This window comes from Nipponia nippon, unplaced genomic scaffold (genome assembly GCF_047370975.1).
Source record: "Nipponia nippon isolate SJK-2023a ecotype South Korea unplaced genomic scaffold, ASM4737097v1 scaffold_3, whole genome shotgun sequence".
NCBI lineage: Eukaryota > Metazoa > Chordata > Aves > Pelecaniformes > Threskiornithidae > Nipponia > Nipponia nippon.
Window position 1 is genome coordinate 64,270,512 of NW_028262347.1, and position 20,215 is coordinate 64,290,726.

A 20,215-nucleotide genomic window follows, 5' to 3' on the forward strand; every position below is an offset into this window, starting at 1 on the left:
CACGGCTGGCCTCTGCAGGATGCTGCCCGTGGCTCACAGGACCACAGCCTTCCTTCTTCCCCCTTCAAATGCCACCAGCGGCTTGGCTGTAAGCGCCTTTGCTGACAACTTCCAAGAGGGTCCGTCCAGAAACCCCATCAGCAATCTGGCAGGAGGCAGGCAAGGTCTGCAGTCAGACACGGCAGAGCTCGCCGCAGGGCACCAGTTACTCATCCATTCTGGGTCTGGAAGCATTTGTATGCGTCAAGGGAGGGGGAAGGCTCGCCGCTATAAACCCTGTATATAACATCATTTTGTTTTACTAGCATCCAGGTCTCGAAAGGCTGGAGGAGGGGAGGGAGGCTGGTGCGGCCGGGAGGATTCACGTCGCCGAGGAAGGGCGTGCAGCTGGCTCCCATTAAACTCCACGGGGGAATTTACACTCAGCAACCCGGATCTGGCAGTTTATTGCTGACTTGAGAAGGAAAGGGTTTGATGGGTGTGGACTCGAGCTCGCTCTGAAAAGCGAAGCCTGCTTTCCCTCCCCACCCCCTGCTCCAGCTGAGTCTGGTGGATTTGAACCCCTGCGCTGTAACACTAACACACGCTGAGCTGGGCTACAGCTGGCTGGCTTTCATCAGATACGTTCAGTTTAGCAGAACATGATTATGGTTGCTGGGATGTCAGTGTGACCGTATGAAGGAATCAGGCAGTAAACACTGTTAAACACATGACACTTTTTGGAGATAAGTAAATCCCAGGGGAGAGGCTGGAGTCTGCTTAATATGAGAATTTTATCTAGGACTGCAACAGGTAGGGAACGGGCACTTGGGAGGGACGCTTGGGACATGTGTGCTGAGAAAGTCTCTTCACAAGATGGGGACAGCTTCCCTGCACTCCCAGAGGCTTGTCTTTTCTTAAGGGGATAGTCTATAAAAACAGAGGAGGACCCATCAAAGGCTGTGTCACAGACTGATAGCTTTAAGCCTTTAGATGGGAAAAAACCCTCAGGTTCCACATCCTTATTTAGGAAGGTCTTAGAGTATCCCCCTCCCTTCTCTGCATTCATGCCCACTGGCTGCCCCTCTGTCGCGGCTCTCAAGCTGAGCCTGCCCGCATCAGCAAGCCCATGTCTTGCTGTGTCTACCACACATGCAAGGTAGATAATGAATCTGAGAGAAACAAAATGAAAATAATGAGAAAAGACAGAGCTAGCAAGAAACAGGAACATTTACCAAAAAAACCCCAAAACAAACAACAAAAACCCAGAAAAAATGTGGGAACAATATCAGAACAGATTATTTTTCTTCTGTCTTTCATACAAGCTAATCCTAAAAGGAACTGCAACAAAAGTGAATGTGCCATCTTAGAAGCGCACTCCAAGTTAATGAGATCCTTTGAAAACTGTCTGCTTCGAGGTGGTGTTACTTGTACACCTATACCCATACATTTCAGGCCATGTTACCAGATGCAAAAGCAGGGGCTTTTCTTCCCCTCCATTACTGCACAGCATATTTTCCACCCCTCAATTTATGACTGATAATAGCCCCAGTAATAATAACAGCAGCAGCATGGTGAAAACTGGAAGAACTCCTCCTTCCATCACTGGTGTGCAGCACTGTGGCATTGCTCTTAAACCACCACCACGGGAATTGCTCTTCTTTGAAGAGAGGTTGAAGGTGGAAGTGTTAGAAGTTTCACCTTTGTCTCAAATCCTCGATCTTGAAGGCACATCCAACTTTCCTGCCTAAAGGTGGGAACTGCCTTTATAGGCAGCACTTGAAAACCAAGGGAAAGGATCTCTGTAATTCCAGGTAGCTCCACAGAGGAACAGTGAGCAGCTGAAGTACGGTTATTTATGGCATGGTGAGATATTACGGCATGCTCTCTCCTACTATATTTATGGTGGCTGTTCTTCCCTCAACCCTGCTCTCAAGTCCCAGCGAGTACACATGGTACGTGAGAGATTAAGTGGGAGGACAGATGGCTGAGGTCCAGTTAGCGGAAGTCCCAGACGGAGCTGTAGAAGTCTGAAATTGTATGCACCACGCAGTGGGAAGTAAAAAAGCAAGCTTCCCCTTCCACCTTTCCATCTGTGAATGCCTCATCACCTTCAGGGTAAATCCTAGTGATCTCTGCTCTGAAACATTTCTCACTGTGGAAGTCATTTTCAGGGAACAATACTGATAGGGTTGAGGTCTGTGAGTGTCCTTTGAAGGCAGAGCAGTTCAGAGAAGGACACAGAGGAGGTAACATCGAGGTGTCTCTTCTGCATGCGATTCAGACAGTCTTGCTCTGCAGATAGTCTCAGGGAGCTGCAGCTTGCCAGGAGCCCAGCAGAACCTCAGCCCTTTGGAATGACTCAAGCCTAAGCTCCCTCCTTCTCCTGCATACTGCACTGCAACAAACACTAAGGGACTGCTGATTCACACTACGGCTACTGAGCCTTGCAAAAGAATCCAGTATGACAAATTCCTTTTATGCCATCTGTGTGACTGCATGCTCTTCAGCCAGCAGCAAGGGAGGAGACTACCTGAACTACATCAGTCGTAATACAGCAGGTACCCCTCTGTGCAGAAGGTGAATATGGCCACTAAGTTCTAGGCACTGCTCAAGCTGGATGCCTCTTTCTGTGAGATATGCATGTCCCTTAACACAACCTGAACATTTTAATGCACTTGCAAAGCATGATTTATTTCAGTGTCCATCAGCCCTTTGAGGGCTCTTATGCCAAACTGGCAGCCAATGACTTTGGGTAGCTACAACCAATGTCCCTACTGAAATCCTGATATCCCAGTACTACTGACACAGGGTGCTGTGTTTTGCTTGGAGGTGGCACCAGGAATGAAGAGATCTACCCAGTGTGACTGCAGTGCCATGCACTACCCTCAGGCCACAGAAGTTGAATGCTAGTTGTTCAAATGGGACAGAGACACCGCTTTTTAAGGCTTTTGGTTTCAGCAGCTAATCCTTAAAACACTGCAGGTCTTTAAAGTACACTTTTAAGATCCTGAGCGCATTTTCATGGGTTCATTCAGCCTCCTGTAGGGACCATGGCTGAGCTGCGCGTCTGATGTTACTTGCACAGAAGCTCACAGGAGAGACTGAGATATCACTAGTACAGAGGCTAAAAAGTATCCATGTACACAAAGAACCATGTCGGACCTCTCCCTAAGCGGCTGATTTGGACATAGACTGACACACAGCTCTCTCTGGCTGAGTACTCCCTTAGAACAATGACATTGCAGCAATTTGTGACATTTGCTTGCTTCAACAACAGGCCTTCCTACCACGCGGCATCCCGTGCAAAAACCTACCACACAGCACCCTACGAAGCTGCTGCTTCTTGGTAGCCACCTTGAACAGAGGCGGCCAATATAGAATCTGAACACAACAGCTGCAACTATATAGAAACTCTTCTTCCTCTACTGGGAAAACTTGCTCCAAGACTAGCTTGACTTGCTCTAAAAAGACACCCTGACAACTTGCAACAGCTTCTAAGGAAGGATACTGGCTGCTCAGTTTGGTTGCTTTCCTCCCAAACTTTAGACTGACTACAGGGTTTCCAGCTTTCTGCTCCAAAGACAAGCACCTATGCTAGAAAGCCTCCCAAGCTGAATCCCTCGTTGGGTTTAGGATACTTGATGATTTCTGAAAAACACTATTGAATCAATCAGTCTTTTGGAGTTTAATGCCAGGAAGCCCATTATTCCCTGAACTAACCAAGCTGCTGAAAATACGCTGGCATTTGTCAATTTAAAATGGTTTGATTACATGGGTTTTTTCCTTTTCTTTTTTATAAGCTCTGCTACAATAGGATTCATTTTACAAACACCTTTGGAGTTCTGACACTGTGTCACATCTGGATTTACTTATGATGGATCGCAGATCTGGTTTACAACATGTAACAGGCACAGGAGCTTCCAAACTTTGCCCCGTGACTTCGCCCAGCGTTGCTGCAGATCCCGCCAGGACGATGCCAAGTTCCACCAGCTGTGGGGATCGTCACTGCCACCCACCGACGTGGCAGGTTAGTGCAGGTGAAGAGGCGAGCGCTAAGATGCTCTGAAGAAATAATGCCACTATCTGACATCCAAACTTCATCCTTGGGTTTCTTCTGCTCCCTAACCATAATAGAAAAAGGAAAAATCTGGGAGGCTGGGATTCACAGTCCCAGATTTGTTTTTGTAGCACATGGAAAAGACTTCTTTTTGATGATTAATTACCTTTTTACTGGGGATGACCACATTTAAAGTGTCTACTCTAATTCTTTCAGATCTGCCTTTGATAACAATGACCACTTTGTGTTGTTGACACAGCTGTGGTTTCTGGCAGGGAGAGAGGCAATCGCTCCAGTTGGTCAGATCCACGACAGGCTTTTGAGGAGATCTGGGAAAACGATGCCTTGATTTTAAGCCTATTTTCGTGATTTAAAAAGCCCTCTGAATCTAACACATCTCCTCCTCAGGTCAGCAAAAACTGCCCAGCCCTAGGTACCTTGTGAAATCAGGCCACTTGTATTTGGAAGGTGCCTTCTAAAACGTTGGTCTGCAGTGCCTCGAACTGCGTGGCAGGCAGCGTCACTTGGAAACAAAAGCAGCTCTCGTGCTGCGGTGCCCAAGCTGTGCCATGGCCTCCACTGCCCCAGGACTAAAGTTTACAGTGCAGAAGCGAACAAAAGCTAGGGAAGACTACGCAGACCAACATAGTTTTAACAAAGTCATTTTCCTGGGTTGTGAGGCAATGTATACTCCAGTTTCCATAGCGACAGAGGGGGAGGGAAAAAAAACCCACCCAAAAACTAATAAACCAAATTCTTTCCTTTTCCGCTGCCAAGCTTCGGATTGACAGGTCTTTAAAAAACACTCAATGTTCATTCTAAAGATGGAAAAGACAAAGTATTTCACTTGCTGTACACTTGTTAGATGCATTTTTTGGCTCAGCTTGAAAACATTTCACAGTTCACACAGCATTTGGCAAGAGCCCTTTCAGCTTTCTTTTCCCACAGACTGATTTTATAGCAATTAAAAGATGTAAATAAATTGCATACATCATTTACTTTGTCAGTCACACCCAGACACACCTTTACACACACGTACAGACAGCTACTGACAGTGCCCACGTGAAGAACTGCAAAGGGGAATGATAAATGTAATTTATTATGCGTCTTTCACCATGTCACCTGCACTCTCCCCGTTAATCCATCTCAACTGGATTATTTCTAGCATTCCTAACCTCTGAGCAGTTTCCAACAGCTGCTTTTATCATATTTTTTCTTCTCTTAAGCTATTGCCAAAAGCGTTTCTTTTCTTTCTTCTGAAATTGGCATTTTCACCGATAAAGTAAATACTACTTAATATTCACTCAGTTCAATGTGTTCCTGTCCCAGGAAAAGCATCATTTGGACAGAAGATCCTGTATCTACAATACTGTCAGCTTTCAAAACATGGAATTTCCACCAACAAGTAGAAGAGACTATTGACCTTATGAAAGGCTCAGCAATCCAGTGCGCTCAAGTTACTGGACTGGATTAAAATACAATAGTTTATTTCATTTTGAGGGTTATTTTCTTTGTTTTCTGTTTTTCAAGCCTTTACAGTCCTTTGGGGTCATTTTCAAGTTTTCTCTCCACAAAAATGAGCCAGAGAAACTTCATATTTTGTTACAGGAAAAGAAAAAGATTCTACTGAAATTGCTTAGAGCAAGGTCTTCTCAGAAACATCAAATATTTCAAGTCTTGTAGAGAGCTGGCAAGTCTACAGTAAATATTTGAATCTGAGCCCTGTGGCCTAGCAGACCCTGGATCTTTAAAACGTGACAATTCTTTTTTTCACAGAAGAAAGCTGTTTATGGTATATTTAGAGATCCTAGAAACTATGATTCTATAGCTCTCTCCCATTCTCTTTTACAGGCCTGGGCAGCTGGACTCATTCTTAAGGACCCAGGATATGCTCACAAAAGGTACGGGGTGTGGGGGGGGGGAACCACCAAACCACATCAAAGTGCTTTGAATTAGAGATATTCTGTAACACACATCGTACTCAGAATACATGGTGGTGTGCTGTCACATAAAGACATGATAGGAAAAGATCTGGTAAATAAAGATTCATTCTAAAGTGATGCCTTAAAAAAAAAAAAAAAGAAAGTTCCCTACCATTTACTCTTACTACCCAGCCCTCATGTAGAGATTACAATGTCATCTGTGTCTTTAACAGACTTTCTCAGAAAGTAAAATTTGTCCTACAGAGGATGAGAAAAACCTTTGAAAACAAAGCCTGTCATCATAAATTATCACATAAATCATATATGCTACGTAGCAATATAGCATTTGGATGAATTCTCTCATTTTCAATGCAAGTCTGAATGCTCTGCATGAAACGTGTGGCTTAACTATCCAGACTACTAAATATCTACGCATATAACGTATCAGATATTATAAAGAGGCAAATCTTCCCTCTCTGACCCAAGGCAGCTGCCAAAAACTGCAAGCAGCCAGTGCTGCCTGGATGCTACAGCTTCCCTCTCTCCAGCCTTCCTATTCCTGTGATGAGACTGCCTGAGCTCTGCCTGCAAAGAGCCCCGGATCCTTGCAGGATGAATTTTTCCCTTAGCTTTCCTGTAGAAGGGGCCTCCCCATCCTTTGCCCCAGCGCTCAGTCCCAGAGCTGCAGCCTGCTGCCTGGAAGTTGTGAAAACAGACAGCTTAGGGGCATTGTACACTCCTGAAACCTGAGTGTGCTCCGAAGTGTCATTACTCATCCAGGCAGCTTTTCTTTCCCCAGCCTTGGCAAACTCTCCTCTCTGAATCCTCAAGTGCTTCAAAGGCTGGAGAGCTGCCAGCCACCAGCTGCACAAGATCTTAAAGAAACCTGGGCCCATTTTCATAATTTAGGAGAGCAAACAAACAAAAAAAAAAATTAAGAAAACCACCCAAACCCTGAACCCATATACTGAGCTGATTCAAAATAGAAGTCCTCTGTCTCACTCCTCCTTACTGCATCCTTTACTTTCATCTCTCACAAGAAAAAAAGTCTTTAGGAACCAATATTAAAATACAAGCTGAAGATTTAAGAAGATTTTGTGACATCAGGGAACAACCCAGAAGGGATGGCGATCTCTGTCCAAGGCTCGATCCTTGGAAACTCCAGCACAGCTCAGCAGGGAACACTGCAGCATCATGGAGCAAAAGGAGGGGTTTCATTTATGTAGCACCAGGCCTCTGCTCTAACACCATGTGGGGGAAAGGGAATTTGGTTCTCCTTGGGGACGAGATGCAGCATGCTTTTTGCAAGCTGCACTGTGAAATTATGGTGAATGGCCTGAGTTCCCCACTCCTGCGAAGTACAGCCCTACTCACATCAGATAAGAAGTTGGAAAAGAACAGAGAAGAAAGAAGAACAAGGCAGAGAGATCAGTCACTGCAGTCTTCTCCGCCTTCCTTCCTTGGCAACATTTTGTTTAAGGAAATGCAAGAGAGTACCTGAGCTTGTCTGCAATAAAGATCACCCTCCTTTCCAGAAGTAAGGAAGCGAAGACTCTGCTCAGGTGCCGCACGCTGAGGGATGTGAACAAGGACTCGAAATCAACATGCTCAAGCCTGGAGTCAAGAGGCCGCCGCAGCTCGATGACCTGTTGGAGAGAAAAAGACCACAGGTCAACTCTCGCTGGCCACCTGTACTGTGGCAAGCACAGACAGCTAACAAGCATTACCGACTGTGCTGGGGAACATTGCACAGCGTTAAGCCCTCAAACAGTCTTTCCCCGTGTTACCTCCCACAAATCCTTCTTCCAGATGAAGCTGAAGGCAATCCAGAGTCCACTCCAATGGGCACAGCATGAGACCAACCACAAGTTCTCCCCACTGGACTGAGGACAGGGAGCTCTTCATACGGAGGAAGACTAGTTTGTGTCCAGCTAGGAGTGGTTTCCAGGCCTTCTGGCATTCACGCAGCAGAATGGCACGGAGCCTTTCAAATCTGCACTCTTATTTTTACAGTTACTATTTATTTATTTTTTTTACTGCAAGAATCTGGATGCCTAACCTACTGACTATAATTTTTTTTATATCAGTTCCAGAAAAGAGCAGCCTGTGGGCATTTTTCTTTGTCTGTATCTACTTAAATAATTCCTGTCACAGCACCTTAGCACTTCATACTCCTTATTTTAGGCAGATACTTCTCTAAATTTGTCTTGAAAGCCTCCAACACTATACATTTCATAAATCCCAAAAGAAAAGTACTCTAGTCTTGAACTACTCTTACCAACACTAAGCCTGCAGCTGAAACATGTCGGTGGCAAATTAGTTCAACTACTTGTTGTCTTACTCTCAGTATACACTCAGAACAACTGGTCACGTTCCTCTCTGTAGGAAACGTCTTGTATATTGGAAGGTTATTATCACGTGTCTTCCTTTGTCCTTAATTTTCTATATTAAGCAAACAATTTTCTCAAGCTTTGCCTGTATTTTCTACACCACTTAGTAAGTGGAACTACTCTTCTGGGGCTTTCTCCTAGTGTTTGCAGTTTTTGGAAAAAGATACTCTAAATAAATTTCCACCAATGCTGGAAAGCAGAAAAATTGCTTGTATTTATTATTCATCCCTTCACTTTCTTTCACAATGCAGGAGTTTTTGTCTAAATAATACCATACTGTTACTTCTGCTCACTTTATGGCCCACTATACCACCAGATCCTTTTCTGAAGTACTGCTGCTCACTCAAGTTACTTCCATGTTTTATTAGACTACTTATTCCTTCTTCCCAGCATTTTGCTCTTGTCCATATTGAATTTCAGACCAAACCTTCAATTTAGCAAGGTCATTTTGAATTTTAATCCCTTAATCTCCAAAGTGCCTGCAACCCATCCCAATGCTGTCACCTACCCACTGTGCAAACGTGGGGTTTATGCCATCAACCAGATAATTAATGAACATTAAGAATCTTAGAAACAAAACAGCCAAAACATTCTCACAGTCTGACAGCACACCATTGGGACTCTGCTCCTCGAGTGCAGATTTTTAACCAGCTATGCATGTGCTCTGCAGTAATTTCATTTAGTTTGGACTGTTTTCAGTTTGGTTGAGGAGAATGTCATCATGTAGTGCTATGCTGAAAGCCCTCAGACATCAACTCGCTTGCTTTCCTCTCTCTCACGTTCAAGACATACCATACCCATCAAGACTATGTTCAATTTGGCTCCCTCCAGCCTCCCACAGTCTGAACGAAGGTTGTCCTCACAGCACACTGTGGGAGATGCAACACGTACCCCTCACCTCCATGCTGTGAAAATGCCATTCCGAAAGGCTGCAACATACCCTTGTGTGGTTTCAGGTATTTTTTGACCAAAACCCTGTGCCCTGTCCCACACAAACAGTGGTTCTGTATTAAGGATGCTGGAGCACATGCTATGAATCCTGTCTTCAGGAAGTTAAGTGGGGGGAGCCTTGAGCAGATCCAAGGTCATGTGCTGTGCAGCATGGGGCCCGCTAGTCTCTGCCACTTGGCCTCAAGGCCAATGCCCTCTTTCATTTTGCCAGATTAGCATGGCTGTGTCCGTACATTCATTGTTACCATATGATTTCCCTTTTGATTCTGAGGTCACTGAAGTCTCGATGCCATCCCCTCCAGTCCCCCATTTTACTTCCTAGCTTCCCCATACAGTTGCCAGATGATCTGCCCTTGAACATCCCCAGTGCTATGTCACAGTCCCAACTTCCAGTCGCCAGTCCTGCACCATATGCTGCTGGCCTAAGTCTTCCTCTCTTTAGGGTGGTGTCTTTACCTCTGTTCCTGAGCCTGGCAAGAAGTTCTTGACTGTAATTGTCCGGCCCAAAGCTGGGAAAGGTGCCTCCATGACACTCCTCATGAGAGGCTGCACCAAGGCGGGGGAAATGCCCCGTCTCTTCTCAACCTCATCCAAGATCTGAAATGAAAGCATGAAGACACAAAAACATGTGAATCAGGAGGAGGGAGGTAACACCAGGAATAAAGTGCACCAGCATCTACATTCTGTCCTTAACCCAGCATTGACATGGAGCCTTGAATCATTAGGAAGAAGGTAAAAGGTGCAATTGAAGACCCTTAATTTCTCTTCTGTAAGAAGAATTGAATGCAAGAATTGCCTCTTCTGCAAGAGGAACCCAGGTCCAGTGAAGTCAATGGAAAGCTTACAGTTTGCAAAGTCCCCACCACTCTCGGAGTCAGGACTCCACCTTTTAATCTCTCAGTGCTTGTGTTCTGGTAGTTCTGCTGAAGGAACAAGGCAATAACTGACAATCTAGTTTTCTTTTTAACTGTGTTTTTGCTAGGTTCTGGAATTAGCATGCAGTTGCCTTGCCAACACCATTTCAGGCCCTTTCTTCAGCCATCAGCTTCCCTGATCCCCATTCTTCTGTTGTGTTGACTTCACTTTGAAGTCCCTCTTGGCCTACAACACAAATTCCCTCTCTCTCCCCCCTCACCTTAGAGAAGAGATTGAAGCATCCAAGGCGACTCACAATGCAGTAAACTTCTGGGAGACGCTTCCCTTTCCCACTGGGCTTTCAAGACAAACGCAAATACACACACAAAAACACCAAGAAAATGTCAGAGTTGTAACTACTGCAGAGACAGAGTGACCTGTCTCTTAGTTCTGCAGCTTGCTGGCTGGCTCAGAAACCGACAGCATTTGACAGCATGCTGCTGATGACAATACCGTAAGTCTGGCTCAAGCCCTGGTATGCTAGAAACAGTGGGGCGAAATGGGCACATCCACAGCATGATCCCTACCTTGAGGAGTAAAATGACTAAGGCAGGGCGTACTGCTCTACAGAGACAACTCAGTCTACAGGACTAGCACAGGTTTAGACAACTGTTTATTAGCTATCTAAACCTAAAGGAGACAAACTCTATCTTCAGCTTAGTGGCGAAACAACAGTCCATGGTCATAACGTTAAGCATTGGTGTAAGGAAAAGGTAAGAGAGCTACGCCTGTAGTGGAGGATGGTACCCAGAGAGGGACTTTGGCACTGAGCAGAGCAGAGGAGAGCAAAGCTGCTCTGCTGCCGCTTTTTCTTTCCACACTGAAAGAGAAGAGCAGCAGCCTTTCCACTTTCCAGAACGGGTGCCAGTAACACCAACTCCACAGAAGGTTGCATCTCCAGGTAAAGAAAAAAACAGGGATAATTACCAGCAGCCTCCTACAGTATCCAAATCGCCTGCTTCCATCTTCCCCCGTCAGGACAAATGAGAATGTCTCACTGCAGAAAGAGAAACCAGAATGACAAGATACCCATCACCCACATTAAAAGTCTCTGACACACAAACCCAATAAACCCACAATCTTTTTGCATTTCCAATACAGCCCGCTCAGGGCTCTGCCCAATTTTCTACCATAACAGCTCTCACATTTAATTAGCTTGATATATAAACCTGTTTCTTGTGAATCAGGATACAAAGTACAGTACTTACCTGGCAAACTGATGGATGGGGGCCCAGTCCTTTGCATCAGGGAAGCAAAACTGGGGAATAGCTTTCAACTGATCTTCTGCCTCACGCATGAATTTGAACGAGCGCTCGAGCTAGCAGAACAGAGAGAAGGAATGTTTCCAATTAGTCATGTGGGGATGGAATGACTTCAAATATTTTTCCTGTGACAAATGAAGAGGTGATGACAGAAGCTAAGCTTCTGCCTGGAAGATATTAAAATTTCTGTGATTCTGGCTCACCTAATCTTTAGGTATCTTAAAGTAACTCTGTGCTCCCAATTCCACCAAGCCCTGCATCTGCAGCACCTGCCCCTGCAATATTGTGCCTCCATCCAATCTGGGACACATCTTCCAGCAAGGTGCAAGAGAACTGAAGTCTGAGGGGAGTTCTGGTTACATCCCATTTACAAACATTCTGTCACACTGTCTCTGTGTTTCTCCCATTCCTCATTCCCCATTTTGAGCTAGGCTATTGGTGAAAGCTATGCCTTCCCTTTAAGAACCCGTGTCTTCTCCCAAGCATGAGTTTTCTTTACAGAGAAAAGGGGGAGAAGGGGAATAGCTACATAAAAGTCATAGCCAAGGGCAGCAAAAGATCTAAATCAGCTGCCCTTTCAACAGCGAGGAATACCATGACAATTCTCGGGGGGTGACTGCAGCCCCTCTATCTTCAGTCTCACTGAACACCGACACAGCAGAGGGATTATTGATATAACGTGGGGTCAACAGAGAAGCTGTGGCTTCTCCAGCTGCACAAGTGCACCACGCAATCTGCGACATGTCAACCAGACCTTCCTGACAGGCAGCGCACCTTCAAGGGGAACTGCTGGGTAACCTCAGGGATGTAGGCAGCCCCAGCCTGCTTCTTGTGCAGCGACACCACGACAAAGTACTCAAACAGCTGTCTCTCTTGATATTCGATCAAGTCCCGTTCCAAGGTTTGGTACCGTGGGGTTTGCTTCAGGCGAGATTTCACATGCACCAGGCGCTGGCTGTGAGCTACGAAGAAAAAGATTAGACATTGTGACTTTGTCTAGCTCTTTGCACAGAGCACCAACAGTGCTTTGCAGAGACTTGCAGATAAACTCGAAACCACCTCACTGCATTTATTTTGTCAGTGGCTGAGTAAGAGGTGGGAACCATTTGGAAGCTGCACTATGAATATCAACAGAGAAGGTATGCAATCTTGTAAGTGCCATCACCATGAAGAGCTTTGGCAGAAGGATTTAATGGATATCTTTTACAGCTGAAGACAATGCAAACTGAGATCCATATGGGACACAGTGTAACAGATAATGTCTGGGCATTCATCCTAGCATTCATTTATGCATCTTGCAAAGCCAGCACAGTTAGGTGATTCATCACTTTTGTTTAGAGGAGGCTGTGGGTAGCAATCTCCACAGCTTTACAAGACCAGCACTTGGGTCAGGCTAGGGCTCCACTGGCTGAGTAACGCTGGGAACTCCCAGCTTCAGTAACGCAGGCTGTGCTGTAGGCCAACAAAAAAAAAAAAAATGTGAAGAGGTGCAAATGAAAAAGGCTGGCTCGTGCCAGTCCTTTCTGTGCCTAAAACTAATCTCTCAGGATGATGCTTCTACAAGTTCACCCAAGACAATGGGAAAACAAGAAAAACTGCCAAGCAAGCTGTAACTGCAACACACATGAGCTGTGGGACAATAAACATTCCAGCATGGAAAGTAATGAAAAGCTGCCTGCCGAGAATAGACCAGATGAGATTCCCTAAGACCACCCCCCGCTTTGTTTTACAGTCGCATCCCAAATTAAATCTGCATGATGTCTCCCTTACCCCTACTACAAAAGAAAGAAAGAATGAACTACAAGCAGAGACTACAGCACATTCTCACAACTGTGCTTTTTGTGAATGCGGGTGGCAATGCAACATTTTGACAGAAACAACAACTACAGGGATACTGCGAGAACTCCAAATACACAAGATGCCTGCTTGGGAGACAAGGCTTTCTGAGAGATGGTATACACTTTAGGACAGACTCTTGACCTTTTGTCTGATAGAGTTGTGCCACTTGTGGACTATTCCAGACAGTATAATTTAAAGCAATCTTGAGGTGCCTCTTAAATCAGAGAGTGTAACAATCCCTGGACAGTTAAAGCCCCGGAAAGATGGCTTAGACTCCTTTCTCTCATCACCTATTATGCTATTTGCTCTAAGGCTGTAATTCTTCAGAAGTTTTCAGAAGTGGTTTCTGTTTTACCAGGGACTTCAAAAGTAGCAGCATCACAGCAATGCTGAGCGCTTCTGAAAAACTCGCATTGTTTATATTCTGTGCAACCTACTAAAGATACCAGGACTGTACTGCTGTCATCATGGCAGATTTTGTCTTTGACCATTTTTCCTTCCCAAGGGTTAGCACTTATGCCTCTGACCTGCAGCCTGATGACTGCTGTCTGATAATTTACTGTGTCTCAGATGATGTATAGCAAATTGCTAAGCAGAGGTAACTGGCTGGTGTGTTTGGTCTGTTAAGTAAAACATAAAGAATTGAAAGTCCCAGATAAAAGAGACTTGCTAAATCATCTCTAAATAGGAAAGTCAACAGTTCAACAAGACATAAAGCAAAATACAGGCGTAGCTAGAGCAAACAGCAAGTGCCAGAGCTCCTGTTCACAGCTATGTAGATTTGCACAGTCACTCAGATCCAGGTATGGATCTGGATATCATTCAGAGTCCAGTGCCGTTGGATTTCAGGCGACTTCACACGATCTCCATCATCCCCTCTGTAGGCAGTTCCTAGCTGCAGTTATACAGATGTTGCAGAGAAATCCAGGGTGATGCATATGATTCACTATGGCAACCAGTAACAGGCAAGAGTTTGAGCCTTCCTGGCTACATCTACACTCTTTCTCAGCTACATCTGAACATGGGCTGTATTTCACAACATCGTGTTTCAAGACAGTTGTGAATGTAATTTCTGTGCAATCTGGGTGCAAACCCTCTCTCCCTGTCTCCAGGCTAGCCTGAGAACCTGTGAAAAGGTAGGCAGTGGCAGCAATTTCCAGCTTGATCTTGGTAACACGGCAGTACAGATAAAAGATTTCCCAATGCAGAGGAGAGCAAGAGCATACAGTAGTTCTTGTGTGGGAAGCTGTGCTCACAAGAGGGAACTCAGTCTGAGGTTTCTGTTCTAAAAACCTGAAAGAGGGTAAGGACAAACACTCCTAAGCACAATGCACTGTGGTTGACACAGAGGGCAAACTGCTGCTTATGCCTGTCTTTGCAGCTTGGGAATTGACTTGCTAACCAGATGAGGTGTGCGCGAGTCAGGGAGTTTCCATCTTGTATTCTACCTCTGCGAGGACTTTGAATTCGCCATATAAATTCCCAAAAGACTGTAATGCCATCAGCATGTCACAGGGCTAATGACCAGGACAAGAAGGTTTCAGAAGAGTATTACCGAGACCAGTATACCATATAGCTCTACCAGAGTGAAGCAAGCAACACAGCGCTTTATCCCAACTCAGCCAATGCAGAAGAGTTTAACTATCAATAAATCATATAGTGCAATTCTGTTTTCCTAGCTAGCCAGTCTGGCTGGTGGTTCTTCTCCCTTAGTAAACGTGTAGTGGGGTTTCTGAACACCCTGTCCCATGCAATACTGCTTCTGTCAGCCTGGTCACGCATTTGTGACTATGTACTTAGAAAAACCTCACTTTATTTCCAGTGTCCAAGCCATCTTCTAGGAAAGTCAGTGCAAAGAGCTTTGATGGGAATTGCAACAGATGTTTGTTTTGGACTCCTGTAGTCCTCTGCCCATGGATTTTCTTCTGCAGTATTGAAATCCTTGCTTTCTCACTGTGTTCTGAGTGGAAACAAGCTCCTTCTCCAAAAGCAGAACACAGAGGAGAGATCTTGACCCAGGATCTCAGAGCAGAGTTTATCAGGAGCCATTTGCTCTCTTCATACATTTGCCTTACCTTTCAGCTTCTCTTCAGTATCACTATCTGATTCACTGTTTTCATCTGTAACTAGGAAAAAACAAAAAGGAAGATGAAGTAAGTAAAGCTATTTATAACTGTGTATTTCTTATCACTGGCATGAGAAAGCCAGGCCTGGCAACTTCAGGGGGAAGACAGTATAGATCCCAAGGGGCTTGTTCTTTTCAAGGGTGCACAAACCCACAGACATTTAGCTTACCAAACTTGGTATCTTCCCATTCATTCATGGAATAATAAAAAAAAAAACAAACAACAAAATAAATTTTGCAGAGCCAAAAGAGTTGCATAAAGAATAAAATGCCAGAGCGGTGTTTTATCCAAGTCTGTATAAGCATGACACCAAGGCAAAATACTGATTAATATGCAGTAGTTCGCAAGATAAGGGATAAAAACAAGCAAACAAACAAAAAACCAATTGCCAGACTGAATCAGACTCAAGGTCTATATGGTGCAATAGCCTGTTCCTGTCAATGATGTCTTGGATGCTTCAGAGAGGGGTACAAAAAATGATGTAGAGACAAGTCTGAAGGTTCGTATAAACACACTTACCCACCCTGTGGGTGTATATCCTATATAAAATAGGACAAACAGTATCAAGTAATTGTGGGAAACAAATAGAGCTGGTGGTCACCTTTTGCTGGAAATTAGGGTGTTTTGGAAAAAAATACTGTATTGGAAAGATGTAATTTTAAGTTTGACAGAGATGAGATGTTTAAAAGTAATTGCTCTGAAGTACCTAAACACTTCTGACAAGTTGTTGATTGACACTGGGAGGCTGAAAGTCTCAATGTTGCTATGATTGAGATGGTCTTATAGTCAAGTCTAGAAACCCTGATTCCCAACTGAGACTATTTGTTTATTGGGATGCTGAAGGAACCAGGACTGTTTCAAAATCTACTATCTTCCATTGGACAGTTCACTAAAGTGACACATTCCCACAAAATATTTTGATCTCAACAAATCAGACTCTTTGGACAGAACATTCCTCTCCAAAGCTTCCAGCCTGTTCCAGAAATAAACATCAAAAAGGGGGGACATTTTTGGTGTGACCTATAAGGTTATCATGTAAAGCCATGGAATGAAAACGAAGCAAGAAAAAAAAGTTCTGTTTTAATGAAAGTCTTTTGGGCAGAGGAACAGCCTTTATCTTCCCAAAAGAAAGGGTGGAAGCCCCAACTCAGTCTCACCCTGGACTGGAAGAAGCGCTAGAAAACGTCACATAAATCACTAAGCCAGCCTAAACTCTAAGGCAAGTTCTCAAAAAGTCTTAGATGTACGATGATTCAAAGTTCCCTTACCTTTGCCTGAATTGCTCTCTGTAGACTGCGATAGTCTCTTGACACGTTTCTTTCCCCTTCGTGCCTCATAAATGGCATTGATTTTCAACACAAGCTGCTCAGCAAACACACAAACAAACAAAACAAGGTTATTTTCCTCCCCAGGCAAGAAACTAAGTTAGAATGTCACGCGAAGCGCTCTGTTTTCCAACCCAGGCCATATTGAAACTTTTCACTCAATGGCCCAGAACTGACAATTACCAGCATCTACCTTGCGCAACAACCTGCACCTGCGCTGCCAACAGCCACGCTCGCTTGGTACAGAAGCAACACATTCACGCTGGCATGGCAGGAGCCCAAGGTAACAAGCCCTGATGAAAGGCCAGGCTTTAATGCACTTGAACACTGTGGGGCCGTACGAGCTTGATGGTGCCCACCTGGGTCTCTCCATACCGTGGCCCACGTTCCAGGTAGCACCAGAGAGTCCCTTGGGAACCTGCCCTGGTCTGCAGGTTTGAAAGCAGAAAACTGGCTGGAGGATGACCGCAGATATTAATGTCCTTATGCCTTCAACATCTGTTGTGGGATGTGCTGGAAAAGCCTTCACACCGAGCATGGGGGAAACATATCACACAAAGAATGCTGAAGAAATCAAGATGGGTGAGAGCCAATGATGCTGAAGTACTTTATACTTGTGGTTTTCTTTGCAAATCCTTTAATCCCTGTCCTCCCAGCTGACCAGGAGAGAGGACATTTCAGTGTTGGGCATAGCTGGGCTTAGTGGGTCATTCAGTGCCTCTGGTCTCCCTGTCCATTGGAGTTGGGAGCAGAGTTGCAGAAGGACGATGCCAGGCTTCCCCAAGCCTCCTTAAGCAGAGCTGCCTCCTTGTCAAGGTCCCAGGCAGGAGCAGCAGGACATGGTCACAGCATTCAGATTTATTCCAGAAAGTCTGGGATCCCTGCACACATATTCTGAGAGCTCAAGGTAAGACAGGCCCACCACACACTTGGTCAGGTAACTCTGAATCCAAATATTTAAGTGAGAGGCAGGATGCTCTGATGTGGAAGTGCAGCCTCCACCCAGCTGCCCAGCTCAAGTCTCAGGTTGATCTTGTTACTGACAGAGTAAATCTCAGTTCTGAGCTTGCTCCGCAGGACTGCTCAGGAGCACATACATATACATACTTGTAAATGTATATAAATATACATCTATATACAAGTATATAATTATACTTGTAAATATATATACTTGTGTATATATATATATATATATACTTGTAAATATATATACTGGTATATAAAATACTGGTAAATACATACTTGTAATCTTCCCTTCAGTTGACATAAAAGTATGCGTGAACACACTGATAGAGCTCAAGCACATGCACAGATGTGTAGGCATACTGGGAAAGAAAACCCTGGGCATGTGTAGTCTTTGGCTCATTCCTGAAGAGCTGAGGCACACAGAGCGGGCATTCAAAAATCAGATATGCAAACATGAACACAGAGCTGGTTACCTGGAAACAAAGAAGGTACACAAACATGTCCCTTTTTCCCCAAATGAATACTGTGGGTTCAGAAAAAAAATCACCACAGACAGTCCTTGATAGCCTCTACTTGTCCTGCAAAGACTGGGATAAGCAACTGTGTTTTTATAACTGTGTTTTTGAAACATTCAATAGATAGACTGCTGCCAAACCTCATTTGGACTGAATACACTTCCTGCTAGATCTGAAAGAAAATAAAATTGAAACGGAGTCATGCTGTATCCAAATATGAAGTAGGAAATGTTGCTCCAGAAAATGCTCATGACTACAGACAACTCCTTTTGTCACTCAAATGTCAGTATTTCCATTGTTCACCTACAAGCACACCCTACCTTGAATTAGAAACAGCCAATGCATGAATCAGACCTAGCAAAGAACAACAGATTGCCAGGAGGCAACACCAACACAACACACAAACAATTTCTGACTGTCCTATCCATCACGCAGAGAAGGAAATATGATGGGGTACAATTTTTGCAAAAATACTAATTGCTTTTTCCCCTGTCTGACAAACTTCAACTTTTAACCAAAAATTAGAATGCTTTTTTATAATTTTATCTCTCCTGACAGTCATGATATCTCAGATGGAAAAACAACTTCTTCAAAGCTCACAGAGATGTTTGTGAACCTTCTCCTTCAGGCAGAAAGGGGGTTAAACGCAAGTCCAGTCAACTGCCAGGACAACAGCCATATTGCAGGGATGCCACATTGGAAACTAAAGAAAACATTGCCTCGTACGCACATTCCTGCCTGGAAGAAGCCAAGCAAAAGAGAGAAAGCCCTAGATTTACCTTGGGAATCTTCCTTCTCCTCTTGCCATTCTGAGGGTCTCCCAAGGAGAAGAAGGTGTCATCTGGACTGCTGGGGGTTGAGGGAGGGCTGATTTTGGATGGTGACCCAGTCCCATCACGGCTCAGTTTCCGTATGTCTGGCAGCTTGAAACTCCGCCGCTCTGAGTTTTGTCGGAAAAAAATGGGCTTGGAAAGCAACTGGAAATGGAAGAGAAGGAATGAATGAACACAGCACCTCACGTACCTTTGCTTTATTGCTAACTCTGTCATGGTGGTAAATCCAGCGGGGCAGCCACACCACTCAGCTGGCAAAACAGCCCAAATTCCAAGAATGCTCATAGATTTCTGCACATACAAGGAACTTGCCCAGCTGCCGGGCTAGACCAGGGCTATCTTGGCCAGCAATGTAACCATCCCATATTCATTCCAGACCAGAATGCAATCTCAGGGGTTGGCCAAGAAGCCTTGCTCCAGTGTGAAAAAAAAAAATCTCTCAGGACTTGTGTAATCCAGAGGCTGAGACTGTAAATAGGACAAGACTAACCAACCAGCCAACCACAAGCATTTGGGATAAGGAGCATCTACCCAGGAGTAACAGAGAAGCAGTGGGACCAGACAAAAAGCACTGTCAGTATGGCTGTCTTTGACAGTAGCCAGAATTAAATATTTCAGAGGAGGGTACAAGAAATGCTGTGACAGACAATTACAGAGACGGCTTTCCTCCTAAGCTCATTAGCAAGTTCAGTGGGAGCACAACAGTAGATATTTAAGTACCAGCGTAAAGTTCTTAAAGTCCCTGCCCAAAAATAGCATCAGAGAAGCAGAAAGCTCAGCTCCAGATGAAGAAGGGCAAACCACTTCTCATCAGAAAGATGCTCCATAAGAACTCTTTTTGTCTTCTCCTACAGAATTTCCCAGCAGTTATGACAAGGTTAAGCCACACCGTTTGTGGGCCCTGTATCTACACTCCCAGAGGATCTATCTACGTGGCACTAAGTGGTGTGGGGGAGAGGTATCCAAGCTAATTCTGACCAAGTCACAGCAGCACCCTAGCTGAGGCAGCATAATGGTCTGCCTCCATCAACAGACACACTCAGCAGAGTTACTAGCCATTCTTGCACTACTAATTCATTCTTGCAGGTTAGCTCAGGTGTCTCAATGGTTTGGCAAAAGATGCTCAACTCAC

At 44.7% G+C, this 20,215-nt stretch overlaps 1 protein-coding gene across 1 annotated transcript in view; it reads right to left on the reverse strand.

Annotated features, from left to right (window-relative positions):
- DENND2A (DENN domain containing 2A) overlaps window positions 1-20,215 on the reverse strand; it is a 60,748-nt gene that overhangs the window by 7,076 nt on the left and 33,457 nt on the right. The window contains exons 6-14 of the mRNA XM_087766118.1: window positions 19,030-19,227; window positions 16,713-16,806; window positions 15,394-15,444; window positions 12,254-12,441; window positions 11,426-11,535; window positions 11,145-11,214; window positions 10,438-10,515; window positions 9,759-9,899; window positions 7,459-7,607 (exon numbers count right to left, since the gene is read on the reverse strand). Of these exons, the coding sequence (XP_087622244.1) occupies window positions 7,459-7,607; window positions 9,759-9,899; window positions 10,438-10,515; window positions 11,145-11,214; window positions 11,426-11,535; window positions 12,254-12,441; window positions 15,394-15,444; window positions 16,713-16,806; window positions 19,030-19,227 (1,079 nt within the window). The remainder of the gene's footprint in view (window positions 1-7,458; window positions 7,608-9,758; window positions 9,900-10,437; window positions 10,516-11,144; window positions 11,215-11,425; window positions 11,536-12,253; window positions 12,442-15,393; window positions 15,445-16,712; window positions 16,807-19,029; window positions 19,228-20,215) is intronic.